This window comes from Oncorhynchus mykiss, chromosome 5 (genome assembly GCF_013265735.2).
Source record: "Oncorhynchus mykiss isolate Arlee chromosome 5, USDA_OmykA_1.1, whole genome shotgun sequence".
Classification (NCBI taxonomy): domain Eukaryota; kingdom Metazoa; phylum Chordata; class Actinopteri; order Salmoniformes; family Salmonidae; genus Oncorhynchus; species Oncorhynchus mykiss.
Window position 1 is genome coordinate 92498570 of NC_048569.1, and position 19362 is coordinate 92517931.

The 19362-nt window shown below is 46.5% G+C and overlaps 1 protein-coding gene across 16 annotated transcripts in view; it reads left to right on the forward strand.

The window, feature by feature from the left end:
• Positions 1 to 19362, forward strand: part of LOC110524815 (discs large homolog 1-like protein) — a 297429-nt gene that overhangs the window by 197765 nt on the left and 80302 nt on the right. For all 16 annotated transcript variants that reach the window (XM_036978808.1, XM_036978806.1, XM_036978807.1 and 13 more), the window contains 4 exons: positions 1927 to 2096; positions 8343 to 8479; positions 10523 to 10667; positions 12802 to 12928. In XM_036978808.1, the coding sequence (XP_036834703.1) occupies positions 1927 to 2096; positions 8343 to 8479; positions 10523 to 10667; positions 12802 to 12928 (579 nt within the window). The remainder of the gene's footprint in view (positions 1 to 1926; positions 2097 to 8342; positions 8480 to 10522; positions 10668 to 12801; positions 12929 to 19362) is intronic.

A 19362-nucleotide genomic window follows, 5' to 3' on the forward strand; every position in this document is an offset into this window, starting at 1 on the left:
TGATCAACTTGGATAAGCTAACACAACAGGTGTTGGAACACAGGAGTGATGTTTGCTGATAATGGGCCTCTGATGACAGATGTATTTGAGTCCCCTGGCTAAAGTGTGAATGAGGGATGTATTTGATTCCCCTGGCTAAAGTGTGAATGAGGGATGTATTTGATTCCCCTGGCTAAAGTGTGAATGAGGGATGTATTTGATTCCCCTGGCTAAAGTGTGAATGAGGGATGTATTTGATTCCCCTGGCTAAAGTGTGAATGAGGGATGTATTTGATTCCCCTGGCTAAAGTGTGAATGAGGGATGTATTTGATTCCCCTGGCTAAAGTGTGAATGAGGGATGTATTTGATTCCCCTGGCTAAAGTGTGAATGAGGGATGTATTTGATTCCCCTGGCTAAAGTGTGAATGAGGGATGTATTTGATTCCCCTGGCTAAAGTGTGAATGAGGGATGTATTTGATTCCCCTGGCTAAAGTGTGAATGAGGGATGTATTTGATTCCCCTGGCTAAAGTGTGAATGAGGGATGTATTTGATTCCCCTGGCTAAAGTGTGAATGAGGGATGTATTTGATTCCCCTGGCTAAAGTGTGAATGAGGGATGTATTTGATTCCCCCTGCTAAAGTGTGAATGAGGGATGTATTTGATTCCCCTGGCTAAAGTGTGAATGAGGGATGTATTTGATTCCCCTGGCTAAAGTGTGAATGAGGGATGTATTTGATTCCCCTGGCTAAAGTGTGAATGAGGGATGTATTTGATTCCCCTGGCTAAAGTGTGAATGAGGGATGTATTTGATTCCCCTGGCTAAAGTGTGAATGAGGGATGTATTTGATTCCCCTGGCTAAAGTGTGAATGAGGGATGTATTTGATTCCCCTGGCTAAAGTGTGAATGAGGGATGTATTTGATTCCCCTGGCTAAAGTGTGAATGAGGGATGTATTTGATTCCCCTGGCTAAAGTGTGAATGAGGGATGTATTTGATTCCCCTGGCTAAAGTGTGAATGAGGGATGTATTTGATTCCCCTGGCTAAAGTGTGAATGAGGGATGTATTTGATTCCCCTGGCTAAAGTGTGAATGAGGGATGTATTTGATTCCCCTGGCTAAAGTGTGAATGAGGGATGTATTTGATTCCCCTGGCTAAAGTGTGAATGAGGGATGTATTTGATTCCCCTGGCTAAAGTGTGAATGAGGGATGTATTTGATTCCCCTGGCTAAAGTGTGAATGAGGGATGTATTTGATTCCCCTGGCTAAAGTGTGAATGAGGGATGTATTTGATTCCCCTGGCTAAAGTGTGAATGAGGGATGTATTTGATTCCCCTGGCTAAAGTGTGAATGAGGGATGTATTTGATTCCCCTGGCTAAAGTGTGAATGAGGGATGTATTTGATTCCCCTGGCTAAAGTGTGAATGAGGGATGTATTTGATTCCCCTGGCTAAAGTGTGAATGAGGGATGTATTTGATTCCCCTGGCTAAAGTGTGAATGAGGGATGTATTTGATTCCCCTGGCTAAAGTGTGAATGAGGGATGTATTTGATTCCCCTGGCTAAAGTGTGAATGAGGGATGTATTTGATTCCCCTGGCTAAAGTGTGAATGAGGGATGTATTTTATTTTTGTTATTTATTTCACCTTTATTTAACCAGGTAGGCTAGTTGAGAACAAGTTCTCATTTACAACTGCGACCTGGCCAAGATAAAGCAAAGCAGTGCCACAAAAACAACTCAAGAGTTACACATGGAATAAACAAACGCACATTCAATAACGCAATAGAAAAATCTATATACAGTGTTTGTAAATGTAGTAATTATTCTCCTGACTGCAGAGTGAATGACAGATGTATTTGATTCTCCTGACTGTAGAGTGAATGACAGATGTATTTGATTCTCCTGACTGCAGAGTGAATGACAGATGTATTTGACTCTTCCTGCAGAGTTAATGACTGCATCCTGAGAGTGAACGAGGCCGACGTGAGGGATGTGACCCACAGTAAGGCTGTGGAGGCCCTGAAGGAGGCCGGCTGCATCGTCAGGCTCTACATCCGCAGGAGAAAAGCCCTCTCGGAGAAGATCCTGGAGCTCAAACTAGTCAAAGGTCCCAAAGGTAAAGGGAATGTCTGTCGCCGTGGAGATTAAAAGCTACACTTTCAGTGATACGACTTCATCAAGATTTAAATGTGTTGAGTTGATGTGTAACTTTCTGCTACGTGTTATTTACTCTCTGTGGTTCGTCGTCCTCCCAGTGATACCCTCTGAACTAGCGGCTCCCAAACTGTTGGGCCGTGCCGGCGTAATAGTGGAATGCACAAGGTGCAATTTGTAAATGGGGTTAGTGGTGCATCGGCAGTTTTCCTCTTGTCATGGCAGCCATTGAGGATCTTTAGAGTTGTTTATAACTTGTCTAGGGCCCGGTTTCCCAAAAAGCATCTTAAGGCGAAGTTCATCATTAAATCTCCGAGCTGTTTCCTAAAAAGCATCTTAAGGCGAAGTTCATCGTTAGAAGCTCTAGTAGGAGCATCGTTAAATCTCCGAGCTGTTTCCTCCCAAAAAACGTCATTCACTAAAGGTGCTCTTGTTTACCGACTCCATCAGAGCACTCATAGAACAGTGAAGTGTTAGATGTCCCCCCCCCCCCCCCCCCGCCACGTCACGTTGTACACAGAAAGACCTCCGTTAAACATAGAATCAAGGCATCTTGTCTCTCTTGTGACCGCTGATAGCTTCACAACGACGTTGACTACAAAGTTGCAAATGTCTTTGCAATTGTTACAAAAACAAGCGAAAGATTCAAAATATGCTTCAAATGAAAACCCGAGATGACTGGAGAGGCATTATAAATAGCCTACCTACAGTGTGACGGCTTTCTCCCTGGGAAGGAGAGACATTATAAATAGCCTACCTACAGTGTAACGTCTTTCTTCCTGGGAAGGAGAGGCATTATAAATAGCCTACCTACAGTGTGACGGCTTTCTTCCTGGGAAGGAGATGCATTATAAATAGCCTACCTACAGTGTAACGTCTTTCTCCCTGGGAAGGAGAGACATTATAAATAGCCTACCTACAGTGTAACGGCTTTCTCCCTGGGAAGGAGAGGCATTATAAATAGCCTACCTACAGTGTAACGTCTTTCTTCCTGGGAAGGAGAGGCATTATAAATAGCCTACCTACAGTGTAACGTCTTTCTTCCTGGGAAGGAGAGACATTATAAATAGCCTACCTACAGTGTAACGTCTTTCTTCCTGGGAAGGAGAGACATTATAAATAGCCTACCTACAGTGTAACGTCTTTCTTCCTGGGAAGGAGAGGCATTATAAATAGCCTACCTACAGTGTAACGTCTTTCTCCCTGGGAAGGAGATGCATTATAAATAGCCTACCTACAGTGTAAAGGCTTTCTTCCTGGGAAGGAGATGCATTATAAATAGCCTACCTACAGTGTAACGGCTTTCTTCCTGGGAAGGAGAGACATTATAAATAGCCTACCTACAGTGTAACGTCTTTCTTCCTGGGAAGGAGAGACATTATAAATAGCCTACCTACAGTGTAACGTCTTTCTTCCTGGGAAGGAGAGACATTATAAATAGCCTACCTACAGTGTAATGTCTTTCTCCCTGGGAAGGAGAGACATTATAAATAGCCTACCTACAGTGTAACGTCTTTCTTCCTGGGAAGGAGAGACATTATAAATAGCCTACCTACAGTGTAACGTCTTTCTTCCTGGGAAGGAGAGACATTATAAATAGCCTACCTACAGTGTAAAGGCTTTCTCCCTGGGAAGGAGAGACATTATAAATAGCCTACCTACAGTGTAACGGCTTTCTCCCTGGGAAGGAGAGGCATTATAAATAGCCTACCTACAGTGTAACGGCTTTCTTCCTGGGAAGGAGAGGCATTATAAATAGCCTACCTACAGTGTAACGTCTTTCTTCCTGGGAAGGAGAGGCATTATAAATAGCCTACCTACAGTGTAACGTCTTTCTCCCTGGGAAGGAGAGGCATTATAAATAGCCTACCTACAGTGTAACGTCTTTCTTCCTGGGAAGGAGAGACATTATAAATAGCCTACCTACAGTGTAACGTCTTTCTTCCTGGGAAGGAGAGACATTATAAATAGCCTACCTACAGTGTAACGTCTTTCTTCCTGGGAAGGAGAGGCATTATAAATAGCCTACCTACAGTGTAACGTCTTTCTTCCTGGGAAGGAGAGACATTATAAATAGCCTACCTACAGTGTAACGGCTTTCTTCCTGGGAAGGAGAGGCATTATAAATAGCCTACCTACAGTGTAACGTCTTTCTCCCTGGGAAGGAGAGACATTATAAATAGCCTACCTACAGTGTAACGTCTTTCTTCCTGGGAAGGAGAGGCATTATAAATAGCCTACCTACAGTGTAACGTCTTTCTTCCTGGGAAGGAGATGCATTATAAATAGCCTACCTACAGTGTAACGTCTTTCTTCCTGGGAAGGAGAGACATTATAAATAGCCTACCTACAGTGTAACGTCTTTCTTCCTGGGAAGGAGAGGCATTATAAATAGCCTACCTACAGTGTAACGTCTTTCTTCCTGGGAAGGAGATGCATTATAAATAGCCTACCTACAGTGTAACGTCTTTCTTCCTGGGAAGGAGAGACATTATAAATAGCCTACCTACAGTGTAACGTCTTTCTTCCTGGGAAGGAGATGCATTATAAATAGCCTACCTACAGTGTAACGGCTTTCTTCCTGGGAAGGAGATGCATTATAAATAGCCTACCTACAGTGTAACGTCTTTCTTCCTGGGAAGGAGATGCATTATAAATAGCCTACCTACAGTGTAACGTCTTTCTCCCTGGGAAGGAGAGACATTATAAATAGCCTACCTACAGTGTAACGGCTTTCTTCCTGGGAAGGAGATGCATTATAAATAGCCTACCTACAGTGTAACGTCTTTCTTCCTGGGAAGGAGATGCATTATAAATAGCCTACCTACAGTGTAACGTCTTTCTTCCTGGGAAGGAGAGACATTATAAATAGCCTACCTACAGTGTAACGTCTTTCTTCCTGGGAAGGAGATGCATTATAAATAGCCTACCTACAGTGTAACGGCTTTCTCCCTGGGAAGGAGAGACATTATAAATAGCCTACCTACAGTGTAACGTCTTTCTCCCTGGGAAGGAGAGACATTATAAATAGCCTACCTACAGTGTAACGGCTTTCTTCCTGGGAAGGAGAGGCATTATAAATAGCCTACCTACAGTGTAACGTCTTTCTTCCTGGGAAGGAGAGGCATTATAAATAGCCTACCTACAGTGTAACGTCTTTCTTCCTGGGAAGGAGAGACATTATAAATAGCCTACCTACAGTGTAACGTCTTTCTTCCTGGGAAGGAGAGGCATTATAAATAGCCTACCTACAGTGTAACGTCTTTCTTCCTGGGAAGGAGAGACATTATAAATAGCCTACCTACAGTGTAACGTCTTTCTCCCTGGGAAGGAGAGACATTATAAATAGCCTACCTACAGTGTAACGTCTTTCTTCCTGGGAAGGAGAGGCATTATAAGATAAATAGCCTACCTACAGTGTAACGTCTTTCTCCCTGGGAAGGAGAGACATTATAAATAGCCTACCTACAGTGTAACATCTTTCTTCCTGGGAAGGAGAGGCATTATAAGATAAATAGCCTACCTACAGTGTAACGGATTTCTTCCTGGGAAGGAGAGACATTATAAATAGCCTACCTACAGTGTAACGTCTTTCTTCCTGGGAAGGAGAGGCATTATAAATAGCCTACCTACAGTGTAACGTCTTTCTTCCTGGGAAGGAGAGACATTATAAATAGCCTACCTACAGTGTAACGTCTTTCTTCCTGGGAAGGAGAGGCATTATAAATAGCCTACCTACAGTGTGACGGCTTTCTCCCTGGGAAGGAGAGACATTATAAATAGCCTACCTACAGTGTAACGGCTTTCTTCCTGGGAAGGAGAGGCATTATAAATAGCCTACCTACAGTGTAAAGGCTTTCTTCCTGGGAAGGAGAGGCATTATAAATAGCCTACCTACAGTGTAACGTCTTTCTTCCTGGGAAGGAGAGACATTATAAATAGCCTACCTACAGTGTAACGTCTTTCTCCCTGGGAAGGAGAGACATTATAAATAGCCTACCTACAGTGTAATGTCTTTCTCCCTGGGAAGGAGAGGCATTATAAATAGCCTACCTACAGTGTAAAGGCTTTCTCCCTGGGAAGGAGAGACATTATAAATAGCCTACCTACAGTGTAACGGCTTTCTCCCTGGGAAGGAGAAGCATTATGAGATAAATAGCCTACCTATTTTGTTTGTCATTTTGTTTTATTTGGCTACTGTCTTGTCATTTTTGCCTCCAATATATTTAATGCTGTGTGGACCTCACATGGGTGCAATGATGCGCCACATCTTAACAAAGTGCATTATTATAGGGTAAACATTTAGAAAAATCTGATTCAATATTTGCAGCCATAGATGGGGATCTCTCTCTATGAGCTGATCTATCGTCAGTGTTGTGGAATAACTATGATGTAAGATTTGAATGGAGAAATCTGATCCGAGAACAGCGCTCCCTTTTTCTTTCCATCCTGTCCGTGTCGACACACGCCTCAACGACTCCCTTACAGTGACCGTTCCCTCTGCGTGGTTGTTTCGGGAGAAGCGTGTGACGTCTTCGGGCCGTTGTAGGCCTAGACGCATCGTTAAATACACTCGGAAGCCTAAGTTCCATCGCTATGGGAACCGTGCCCCAGATCAACTAGCCCTCCCCCCACTGGGCACCGACCTCAACATTGATTCAGCCAGTTTTTGCCCAGTGGCGTGTCAGAAACCGTTATTTGTAATGTTTTAGTTGCTCAGCTATTACATGAACACACCTAGTACATGACAACATGTGTAGAATAGCAGGAAATGTGCTTTAAAACTGCACAATGTTCTCTCCACCTCATGGCAAAATATGTAGAATTTAAGGAAATTAGCTTAAAATACAAAAATAAAATCTGCACCCCATGGCAAAATGTATAGAATTGCAGGAAATAATCTTTAAACCTGCAACATGATGGAAGGGGGGCCTGAGTGAAAAGGTTTGGGAACCACTGCTCTGAATTATATAGTATTTATACTGTTTTATTGTGTTGTAATGTACTTCTCTCCCTCCCTCTGTCTCTCTCTACTTCTCTCTCTCTCTCCCTCTGTCTCTACCCTTCTCTCTCTCCCTCCCTCTGTCTCTACCCTTCTCTCTCTCCCTCCCTCTGTCTCTCTCTACTTCTCTCTCTCCCTCCCTCTGTCTCTCTCTACTTCTCTCTCTCTCCCTCTGTCTCTACCCTTCTCTCTCTCCCTCTGTCTCTACCCTTCTCTCTCTCCCTCCCTCTGTCTCTACCCTTCTCTCTCTCCCTCCATCTGTCGCTACCCTTCTCTCTCTCTCTCCCTCCCTCTGTCTCTACCCTTCTCTCTCTCTGTCTCTACCCTTCTCTCTCTCTCCCTCCCTCTGTCTCTACCCTTCTCTCTCCCTCCCTCCATCTGTCTCTCTAATTCTCTCTCTCTCCCCATCTGTCTCTACCCTTCTCTCTCCCTCCCTCCCTCTCTCTACCCTTCTCTCTCTCTCTCCCTCTGTCTCTACCCTTCTCTCTCTCCCTCCCTCTGTCTCTACCCTCCTCTCTCCCTCCCTCTGTCTCTACCCTCCTCTCTTCCTCCCTCTGTCTCTACCCTTCTCTCTCCCTCCCTCCATCTGTCTCTACTTCTCTCTCTCCCTCCATCTGTCTCTACCCTTCTCTCTCTCCCTCCCTCTGTCTCTACCCTTCTCTCTCTCTCCCTCCCTCCCTCTGTCTCTACCCTTCTCTCTCTCTCCCTCCCTCCCTCTGTCTCTACCCTTCTCTCTCTCTCTCCCTCCCTCTCTCTACCCTTCTCTCTCTCCCTCCCTCCATCCCTCTGTCTCTACCCTTCTCTCTCTCCCTCCCTCTCTCTACCCTTCTCTCTCTCTCTCTCCCTCCCTCTCTCTACCCTTCTCTCTCTCCCTCCCTCTGTCTCTACTCTCACTCTGTCTCTACCCTTCTCTCTGTCTTTACCCTTCTCTCTCTCTCTCTCCCTCCCTCTCTCTACCCTTCTCTATCCCTCCCTCCCTCTCTCTACCCTTCTCTCTCCCTCCCTCTGTTTCTACCCTTCTCTCTATCCCTCCCTCCCTCTCTCTCTACCCTTATCTCTCCCTCCCTCCCTCCCTCCCTCTGTCTCTACCCTTCTCTCTCTCTCCCTCCCTCTGTACCCTTCTCTCTCCTTTCTCTCTCTTATCTCTGTCCCTCTGTCCCTGTCTCTCACTCTTTCCGTCTCTCCTCTGTCCCTCCCTCTCTTCAGGGCTAGGATTCAGTATTGCGGGGGGAGTAGGGAACCAGCACATTCCAGGAGACAACAGCATCTATGTCACCAAGGTCATCGAGGGAGGGGCTGCACACAAAGACCAGAGGCTGCAGATAGGAGACAAACTATTGGCTGTAAGAACATAACAATGTAGTGACTCGGCAAAAAAAGAAACATTATCTCACTGTCAACTGCGTTTATTTTCAGCAAACTTAACATGTGTAAATATTTGTATGAACATAACAAGATTCAACAACTGAGACCTAAACTGAACAAGTTCCACAGACATGTGGAACGGCAGGGTAGCCTAGTGGTTAGAGCGTTGAACTAGTAACCGGAAGGTTGTGAGTTCAAACCCCCGAGCTGACAAGGTACAAATCTGTCGTTCTGCCCCTGAACAGGCAGTTAACCCACTGTTCCCAGGCCGTCATTGAAAATAAGAATTTGTTCTTAACTGACTTGCCTGGTTAAATAAAGGTAAAATAAAAAAATAAAAAAAATGTGACTAACAGAAATGGAATAATGTGTCCCTGAACAAAGGGGGGTCAAAATCAAAAGTAACAGTCAGTATCTGGTGTGGCCACCAGCTGCATTAAGTACTACAGTGCATCTCCTCCTCATGGACTGCACCAGATTTGCCCGTTCTTTCTGTGAGATGTTACCCCACTCTTCCACCAAGGCACCTGCAAGTTCCCAGACATTTCTGGGGGGGAATGTCCCTAGCCCTCACCCTCCGATCCATCAGGTCCCAGACGTGCTCAATGGGATTGAGATCCAGACTCTTCGCTGGCCATGGCAGAATACTGACATTCCTGTCTGAAGGAAATCTTGCACAGAACGAGCAGTATGGCTGGTGGCATTGTCATGCTGGAGGGTCATGTCAGGATGAGCCTGCAGGAAGGGTACCACATGAGGGAGGAGGATGTCTTCCCTGTAACGCATAGCGTTGGGATTGCCTGCAATGACAGCACGCTCAGTCCGATGATGCTGTGACACACCGCCCCAGACCATGATGGACCCTCCACCTCCAAATCGATCCCGCTCCAGAGTACAGGTCTCGGTGTAATGCTCATTCCTTCGATGATAAACGCAAATCCGACCATCACCCCTGGGGTGACAAAGCCACGACTCGTCAGAGAAGAGCACTTTTTGTCAGTCCTGTCTGGTCCAGCGATGGTGGGTTTGTGCCCATAAGCGATGTTGTTGCCGGTGATGTCTGGTGAGGACCTGCCTTACAACAGGCCAACAAGCCCTCAGTCCAGCCTCTCTCAGCCTATTGCGGACAGTCTGAGCACTGATGGAGGGATTTGTGCGTTCCTGGTGTAACTCGGGCAGTTGTTGTTGCCATCCTGTACCTGTCCCGCAGGTGTGATGTTCGGATGTACCAATCCTGTGCAGGTGTTACACGTGGTCTGCCACTGCGAGGACGATCAGCTGTCCGTCCTGTCTCCCTGTAGCGCTGTACAACACAGTGATATATCATGGGATGTTTCTGGACGATTGTCAGGAAGTCAATTCAATTCAAGGGGCTTTATTGGCAAGGGAAACACGTGTTAACATTGCCAAAGCAAGTGAGGTAGATAATGTACAAAAGTGAAGTAAACAAGTCTCCCAAAGTTCCTCCAATCATCTTAAAGGTAATTCAGAAGTCTTCTACACTAAATGCCACAGTAGAGACTGATTCCCATCGACACTCCTGATCCAAATGACACAATGAGACTTTCCCTTTAATTCAAATGGAGATATTACCATCCCTGGCTTTGTATACCCCCGCCCCCCCCCCCCCCCCTTCACACTATTGAGGAACATCAAATATTGGGATAGTTAGGAATTGTACAATTGCTTAACATGTTATTCATAATCAAAATGAGTGCATGAAAGACTGTTGGCTGGTTTGATGGCACAGTGTCATGAGTACCATATCATTTCATCTTTACTGTTGACTTGCTCAGGTCAGGGCACTAATTGCCTTACAATTTCACCTGATGCAATAGCTTAACTTAACAAAAACCTTAACTTAAAAAGATCCCCTTGAAGTACTTGACTTCGATTAAGTTAGATTGTGGCTTGTTTTGGAAACAATGACAGTTGGTTTGTCTGCCATGTCTCCTCCTGTATGTAACCAACTGATGAGCCGTCTGATTGCCCCCCCCCCTCCCCTTCCCCCCTCCCTCCAGGTAAACAGCGCTTGCCTTGAGGAAGTGAGTCACGAGGATGCCGTGGCAGCCTTGAAAAACACCCCTGATGTGGTTTACCTGAAAGTGGCGAAGCCCACCAGTGTCTTCATGAACGACAGTTTCGCTCCCCCCGACATCACCAACTGTGAGTGCGCACGAACACACACACCCACACACACACACACACACACACACACATATTCAAGTACACACACATGGTTATCCCATTGTTTCTAATTATCCCAGGGTAGCTGTGACAGCAGGGGAGTGTTCATCAGGACGTTTTGTTATATTCAGATGCTAATATATGATGTAGAACAAACATGCTTTTCTGACATGCAGCCTGCAATATGGAATCAGGTCGGCTCTATCCGTGGCATTTCTACCTGCAGCGTTTGGCTACTGAACGCGGGCCCTGGTTATGTGAAGGGAGCCGTGTGGTGTGAAACTCCCACGGAGGGATGCTACATCGATACACAACTCCACAGAACTACAGACTGAAGCTAATCAATGAAAACATTATATATCTCTAGCTTCTCAAACGGATGCATGCTAAATGCTAGCAATCCTGTGTTGTTACCATAGATAACTACTAGCAACCCATCAAAAAGGGGTAAAATGCTAATTATTAGCTTCCCTGTGTTGTTACCATAGATAACTACTAGCAACCCATCAAAAAGGGGTAAAATGCTAATTATTAGCTTCCCTGTGTTGTTACCATAGATAACTACTAGCAACCCATCAGAAAGGGGTAAAATGCTAATTATTAGCTTCCCTGTGTTGTTACCATAGATAACCACTAGCATCCTTAAAAAAGGGGTAAAATGCTAATTATTAGCTTCCCTGTGTTGTTACCATAGATAACCACTAGCATCCTTAAAAAAGGGGTAAAATGCTAATTATTAGCTTCCCTGTGTTGTTATCATAGATAACCACTAGCATCCTTCAGAGGGCTAATTTGCTAGTGGTCCAATTTGTTATTGTATCAATTCTGTGTAAAGGGTCAGTATTATGACAGAACATGTGTCTGTGGGTCTGAGAGGAATATAGGACAAAAGACAAATGTAATCATTAAGGCCACCCAGACCCAGCGTGTCGCTGGCTGCTGACCCCAATAGCTACAGCGGCAATCCAATGGGCACAGTGAGTTAGTGGGGAGGGAGTGTGTACAGCGGGCCTATATCTGGACCAATAGGCATTAGAATAGAGTTTACATTAGTAGGTCCAATCTGAGCCAGACTCCTTATGAAGGAGGAAGGGTTCCTGTTTAGAAGCAGGGTGAATGGCTGGCTATTTAACTGTAGCTGAGTATACTGTGGGTGACCCACTGTCTGTCCCCATGACTGTAGCTGAGTATACCGTGGGTGACCCACTGTCTGTCCCCCTGCCTGTAGCTGAGTATACTGTGGGTGACCCACTGTCTGTCCCCCTGACTGTAGCTGAGTATACCGTGGGTGACCCCATGTCTCTCTGCAGACTGAGGAAATGTGACATTGGTGGAAAACATTGGTTGTAATCACTGTTCATGCCATGTTTATGTTTCAGGACATGTAAATTGGTCTCGTTTCTCGTTCCGTGTTGCCTATGGGGCCAGCCCTGTCCAGTACCAGGCAGAACGTTCCGTGTTGCCTATGGGCCAGCCCTGTCCAGTACCAGGCAGAACGTTCCGTGTTGCCTATGGGGCCAGCCCTGTCCAGTACCAGGCAGAACGTTCCGTGTTGCCTATGGGCCAGCCCTGTCCAGTACCAGGCAGAACGTTCCGTGTTGCCTATGGGGCCAGCCCTGTCCAGTACCAGGCAGAACGTTCCATGTTGCCTATGGGCCAGCCCTGTCCAGTACCAGGCAGAACGTTCCGTGTTGCCTATGGGGCCAGCCCTGTCCAGTACCAGGCAGAACGTTCCGTGTTGCCTATGGGGCCAGCCCTGTCCAGTACCAGGCAGAACGTTCCAGTATTTCACCTGGACAATGTTATTGATTGTTACGTTGTGGTGCTTGTGCCATTGCTGAAGGTGATCTTCATTTAAGGAGAGAACCTCCCCCTGTCAGAGGAGCCATAAAGCATGTGTTTTTATAGAATCCTGCTCTGCCTCTGTCTGTACCAGGGTCGGCTCAAGGTGAAGTTAGCGATTAGCCTAGCGCCTCCCCTGACTAAGCAGCATTTTATATATTTCTTAGCATTAGCCGCTAATGTTAACTCACTATCTTATCTACACACCTGAGGCGGAGACCCATTATATTGATACAGGGTGTGTGTGTGTGTGTGTGTGTTATTTCTCTAGCGTATTCCCCTCACATGGACAACCATATCAGCCCTTCCAACTACCTGAGCCGGCCCCATACCCCCGCCACGCCTGGACGCTACTCCCCCGTCCCCAAGAGCATGCTGGGAGACGACGAGGTGACAAGGTAAACTGGGTGATGATATACACACGTGACATTTGATCCCTTTTCTTTTACAAAGCGTTAGATGTTCATACGTTTTGTTAATGTTTGTGTTGGTTTATGAGTGTACTGGACAAAGGGGAGTGTGTTGCCATTATTAGTTGCTGCTGCTGAGATTCATCAGGTGAATGGGTCACTATCCTTCTCTTGACTCTCAGTGGCTCTCAGTTATGGTGCTGTATCTCCTCCCCTTAATCTGCATTATGGTGCTGTATCTCCTCCCCTTAATCTGCATTATGGTGCTGTATCTCCTCCCCTTAATCTGAGTTATGGTGTTGTATCTCCTCCCCTTAATCTGCATTATGGTGCTGTATCTCCTCCCCTTAATCTGCATTATGGTGCTGTATCTCCTCCCCTTAATCTTAGTTATGGTGCTGTATCTCCTCCCCTTAATCTGCATTATGGTGCTGTATCTCCTCCCCTTAATCTGCATTATGGTGCTGTATCTCCTCCCCTTAATCTGAGTTATGGTGCTGTATCTCCTCCCCTTAATCTGCATTATGGTGCTGTATCTCCTCCCCTTAATCTGCATTATGGTGCTGTATCTCCTCCCTTTAATCTGAGTTATGGTGCTGTATCTCCTCCCCTTAATCTGCATTATGGTGCTGTATCTCCTCCCCTTAATCTTAGTTATGGTGCTGTATCTCCTCCCCTTAATCTGCATTATGGTGCTGTATCTCCTCCCTTTAATCTGAGTTATGGTGCTGTATCTCCTCCCCTTAATCTGCATTATGGTGCTGTATCTCCTCCCCTTAATCTGCATTATGGTGCTGTATCTCCTCCCCTTAATCTGCATTATGGTGCTGTATCTCCTCCCCTTAATCTTAGTTATGGTGCTGTATCTCCTCCCCTTAATCTGCATTATGGTGCTGTATCTCCTCCCCTTAATCTGCATTATGGTGCTGTATCTCCTCCCCTTAATCTTAGTTATGGTGCTGTATCTCCTCCCCTTAATCTGCATTATGGTGCTGTATCTCCTCCCCTTAATCTTAGTTATGGTGCTGTATCTCCTCCCCTTAATCTGAGTTATGGTGCTGTATCTCCTCCCCTTAATCTGAGTTATGGTGCTGTATCTCCTCCCCTTAATCTGCATTATGGTGCTGTATCTCCTCCCTTTAATCTGAGTTATGGTGCTGTATCTCCTCCCCTTAATCTGCATTATGGTGCTGTATCTCCTCCCCTTAATCTGCATTATGGTGCTGTATCTCCTCCCTTTAATCTGAGTTATGGTGCTGTATCTCCTCCCCTTAATCTGAGTTATGGTGCTGTATCTCCTCCCTTTAATCTGAGTTATGGTGCTGTATCTCCTCCCCTTAATCTGCATTATGGTGCTGTATCTCCTCCCTTTAATCTGAGTTATGGTGCTGTATCTCCTCCCCTTAATCTGCATTATGGTGCTGTATCTCCTCCCCTTAATCTGCATTATGGTGCTGTATCTCCTCCCCTTAATCTGCATTATGGTGCTGTATCTCCTCCCCTTAATCTGAGTTATGGTGCTGTATCTCCTCCCCTTAATCTGCGTTATGGTGCTGTATCTCCTCCCCTTAATCTGCATTATGGTGCTGTATCTCCTCCCCTTAATCTGAGTTATGGTGCTGTATCTCCTCCCCTTAATCTGAGTTATGGTGCTGTATCTCCTCCCCTTAATCTGCATTATGGTGCTGTATCTCCTCCCCTTAATCTGCATTATGGTGCTGTATCTCCTCCCCTTAATCTGCATTATGGTGCTGTATATCCTCCCCTTAATCTGCATTATGGTGCTGTATATCCTCCCCTTAATCTGCATTATGGTGCTGTATCTCCTCCCTTTAATCTGAGTTATGGTGCTGTATCTCCTCCCCTTAATCTGCATTATGGTGCTGTATCTCCTCCCCTTAATCTGCATTATGGTGCTGTATCTCCTCCCTTTAATCTGAGTTATGGTGCTGTATCTCCTCCCCTTAATCTGAGTTATGGTGCTGTATCTCCTCCCTTTAATCTGAGTTATGGTGCTGTATCTCCTCCCCTTAATCTGCATTATGGTGCTGTATCTCCTCCCTTTAATCTGAGTTATGGTGCTGTATCTCCTCCCCTTAATCTGCATTATGGTGCTGTATCTCCTCCCCTTAATCTGCATTATGGTGCTGTATCTCCTCCCCTTAATCTGCATTATGGTGCTGTATATCCTCCCCTTAATCTGCATTATGGTGCTGTATCTCCTCCCCTTAATCTGCATTATGGTGCTGTATCTCCTCCCTTTAATCTGAGTTATGGTGCTGTATCTCCTCCCCTTAATCTGCATTATGGTGCTGTATCTCCTCCCCTTAATCTGCATTATGGTGCTGTATCTCCTCCCTTTAATCTGAGTTATGGTGCTGTATCTCCTCCCCTTAATCTTAGTTATGGTGCTGTATCTCCTCCCTTTAATCTGAGTTATGGTGCTGTATCTCCTCCCTTTAATCTGAGTTATGGTGCTGTATCTCCTCCCTTTAATCTGATTTATGGTGCTGTATCTCCTCCCTTTAATCTGAGTTATGGTGCTGTATCTCCTCCCTTTAATCTGAGTTATGGTGCTGTATCTCCTCCCCTTAATCTGAGTTATGGTGCTGTATCTCCTCCCCTTAATCTGAGTTATGGTGCTGTATCTCCTCCCCTTAATCTGAGTTATGGTGCTGTATCTCCTCCCCTTAATCTGCATTATGGTGCTGTATCTCCTCCCCTTAATCTGCATTATGGTGCTGTATCTCCTCCCCTTAATCTGCATTATGGTGCTGTATCTCCTCCCCTTAATCTGCATTATGGTGCTGTATCTCCTCCCTTTAATCTGAGTTATGGTGCTGTATCTCCTCCCCTTAATCTGAGTTATGGTGTTGTATCTACTCCTCTTAATCTGCATTATGGTGCTGTATCTCCTTCCTCCTCCTTCTCTTCTTCCTTTATCATCTTCTTCCTCCTCTTTATCTGCCTCCTCTTTCTCTTCCCTCCTCTTCCTCATCCATTTGATCTTTTCCTCATCCTCCTCCTCATCTTCCTCCTCATCCACCATCCCTCTCTCTGTAGGTCTTCAGCTATCCACCCCCTTCTTTCTTTTATCTCCCACTCATGTTCTCTCCCTGCCCTCTCTTTCCTCTCTCTCTCTCTGCCTTCTCACTCTTTCTGCCCTCTCTTTCCTCTCTCTCTCTCTGCCTTCTCACTCTTTCTGCCCTCTCGTTCCTCTCTCTCTCTCTGCCTTCTCACTCTTTCTGCCCTCTCTTTCCTCTCTCTCTCTCTCTCTCTCTCTCTCTTTCTGCCCTCTCTTTCCTCTCTCTCTCTCTCTCTCTTTCTGCCCTCTCTCTGTTGATGGAGCTGGCAGATGAAGTTATGGACGATGCATGGTTTTGAAGCTAATGAGAGGCCAGCTGTGTAACCTGGGGAGATATGTCTGGGAGGTGAGACTGATGAAGAGAGGGAGATAGGGAGAAAGATGGGGGGAGAGAGAGAGAGAGAAAGTGAAAAAGATGGAGAGAAAGATTGAGAGCATGGCTAAGCTCTGGTCACCTTGGGCAGCTCAGTCCTGCCACAGCCAGAGATATACAGTGCTGTCATCAGTGGGAACAGACTGCTTGACCACAGCAGGGACCACAACACCTCTGTCTCTCAGCCTTCAACCAACACATCCATTGGATCTTACAGACAGAGGCAGACACTAAATGGGATTAATAGATCCTTTCCGTTCTACACACACACACGCATGCAGACAAACACAAACACACACTGAGGCGCGTTGCCAAATGTCTTGTCACTCTGCTTGGCTCCCTCTCCACGCTTTCTGTTGCTGTGAGCCATGAAATGAGAAAGAAAGAGGAGACAGAAAGGGGCAGCAGGTTTGTTCTTAGTTGACATTCAGACAGGCTGTATGAAAGAGCGACAGAGGGAGATGGATAGCTAGGGACAGAGGGAGATCTATAGCTAGGGACAGAGGGAGGGACAGAGAGAGATGGATAGCTAGGGACAGAGGGAGGGACAGAGGGAGATGGATAGCAAGGGACAGAGGGAGATGGATGGCTAGGGACAGAGAGATGGATAGCTAGGGACAGAGGGAGGGGCAGGGAGATGGATGGCTAGGAACAGAGGGAGATGGATAGCTAGGGACAGAGGGAGATGGATAGCTAGGGACAGAGGGAGATGGATAGCTAGGGACAGAGGGAGATGGATAGCTAGGGACAGAGGGAGATGGATAGCAAGGGACAGAGGGAGATGGATGGCTAGGGACAGAGGGAAGGACAGAGAGATGGATAGCTAGGGACAGAGGGAGATGGATAGCTAGGGACAGAGGGAGATGGATAGCTAGGGACAGAGGGAGATGGATAGCTAGGGACAGAGAGAGATGGATAGCTAGGGACAGAGAGAGATGGATAGCTAGGGACAGAGGGAGGGACAGAGAGATGGATAGCTAGGGACAGAGGGAGGGACAGGGAGATGGATGGCTAGGGACAGAGGGAGGGACAGAGAGATGGATGGCTAGGGACAGAGGGAGATGGATAGCTAGGGACAGAGGGAGGGACAGGGAGATGGATGGCTAGGGACAGAGGGAGGGACAGAGAGATGGATAGCTAGGGACAGAGGGAGATGGATAGCTAGGGACAGAGAGATGGATAGCTAGGGACAGAGAGAGATGGATAGCTAGGGACAGAGGGAGGGACAGAGAGATGGATAGCTAGGGACAGAGGGAGATGGATAGCTAGGGACAGAGAGATGGATAGCTAGGGACAGAGAGAGATGGATAGCTAGGGACAGAGGGAGGGACAGAGAGATGGATAGCTAGGGACAGAGGGAGATTGATAGCTAGGGACAGAGAGAGGGACAGAGAGATGGATAGCTAGGGACAGAGGGAGATGGATAGCTAGGGACAGAGAGAGATGGATAGCTAGGGACAGAGGGAGATGGATAGCTAGGGACAGAGGGAGGGACAGAGAGATGGATAGCTAGGGACAGAGGGAGATGGATAGCTAGGGACAGAGAGATGGATAGCTAGGGACAGAGAGATGGATAGCTAGGGACAGAGGGAGATGGATAGCTAGGGACAGAGAGATGGATAGCTAGGGACAGAGGGAGATGGATAGCTAGGGACAGAGGGAGATGGATAGCTAGGGACAGAGGGAGATGGATAGCTAGGGACAGAGGGAGGGACAGAGAGATGGATAGCTAGGGACAGAGGGAGATGGATCGCTAGGGACAGAGGGAGATGGATAGCTAGGGACAGAGGGAGGGACAGAGAGATGGATAGCTAGGGACAGAGGGAGATGGATAGCTAGGGACAGAGGGAGATGGATAGCTAGGGACAGAGGGAGGGATAGCTAGGGACAGAGAGATGGATAGCTAGGGACAGAGGGAGATGGATAGCTAGGGACAGAGGGAGATGGATAGCTAGGGACAGAGGGAGGGACAGAGAGATGGATAGCTAGGGACAGAGGGAGATGGATCGCTAGGGACAGAGGGAGATGGATAGCTAGGGACAGAGGGAGGGACAGAGAGATGGATAGCTAGGGACAGAGGGAGATGGATAGCTAGGGACAGAGGGAGGGACAGAGAGATGGATAGCTAGGGACAGAGGGAGATGGATAGCTATGGACAGAGGGAGATGGATAGCTAGGGACAGAGGGAGGGACAGAGAGATGGATAGCTAGGGACAGAGGGAGATGGATAGCTAGGGACAGAGAGAGATGGATAGCTAGGGACAGAGGGAGATGGATAGCTAGGGACAGAGGGAGATGGATAGCTAGGGACAGAGGGAGATGGATAGCTAGGGACAGAGGGAGGGACAGAGAGAGATGGATGGCTAGGGACAGAGGGAGATGGATAGCTAGGGACAGAGGGAGGGACAGAGAGAGATGGATAGCTAGGGACAGAGAGAGGAACAGAGGGAGGGACAGAGAGAGGGAGATGTACTCCAGACAGCAGTGTAAATGGATCCCTTGGAGGTCTCCTCTCTCAGCTAAACGTATAAACTGGCGATGTGACAGTTACTAACTTCTGTCTGGGGTACTTCTGTTACCTATGGAGTTCACACAAGCTCTGTCTTTTGTTGGCGCACGTTTTGGCTTTTGTCTGTGTGTGCGTGTTTGTATGTGGGGCATTTCATGTTTGTCAAACAAAAACCAACGATTGCAAAGTTAAACAAACCACACACCTATATGAACAAGGACAACTTGTAACAATTTACACTGAACATTTTTACAAAAACACCAGAAGAACAGTGCAGATTCAAAGTATGCAAACAGAAGGACTGTTTGTGAACTGTTTGTGAACTGTATGTGAACTGTATGTGAACTGTATGTGAACTGTATGTGAACTGTATGTGAACAGTTTGTGAACTGTTTGTGAACTGTTTGTGTCGTCATTCTGCTGCCAAACTTTCTGCACTGTCCCATGTTTTCCAT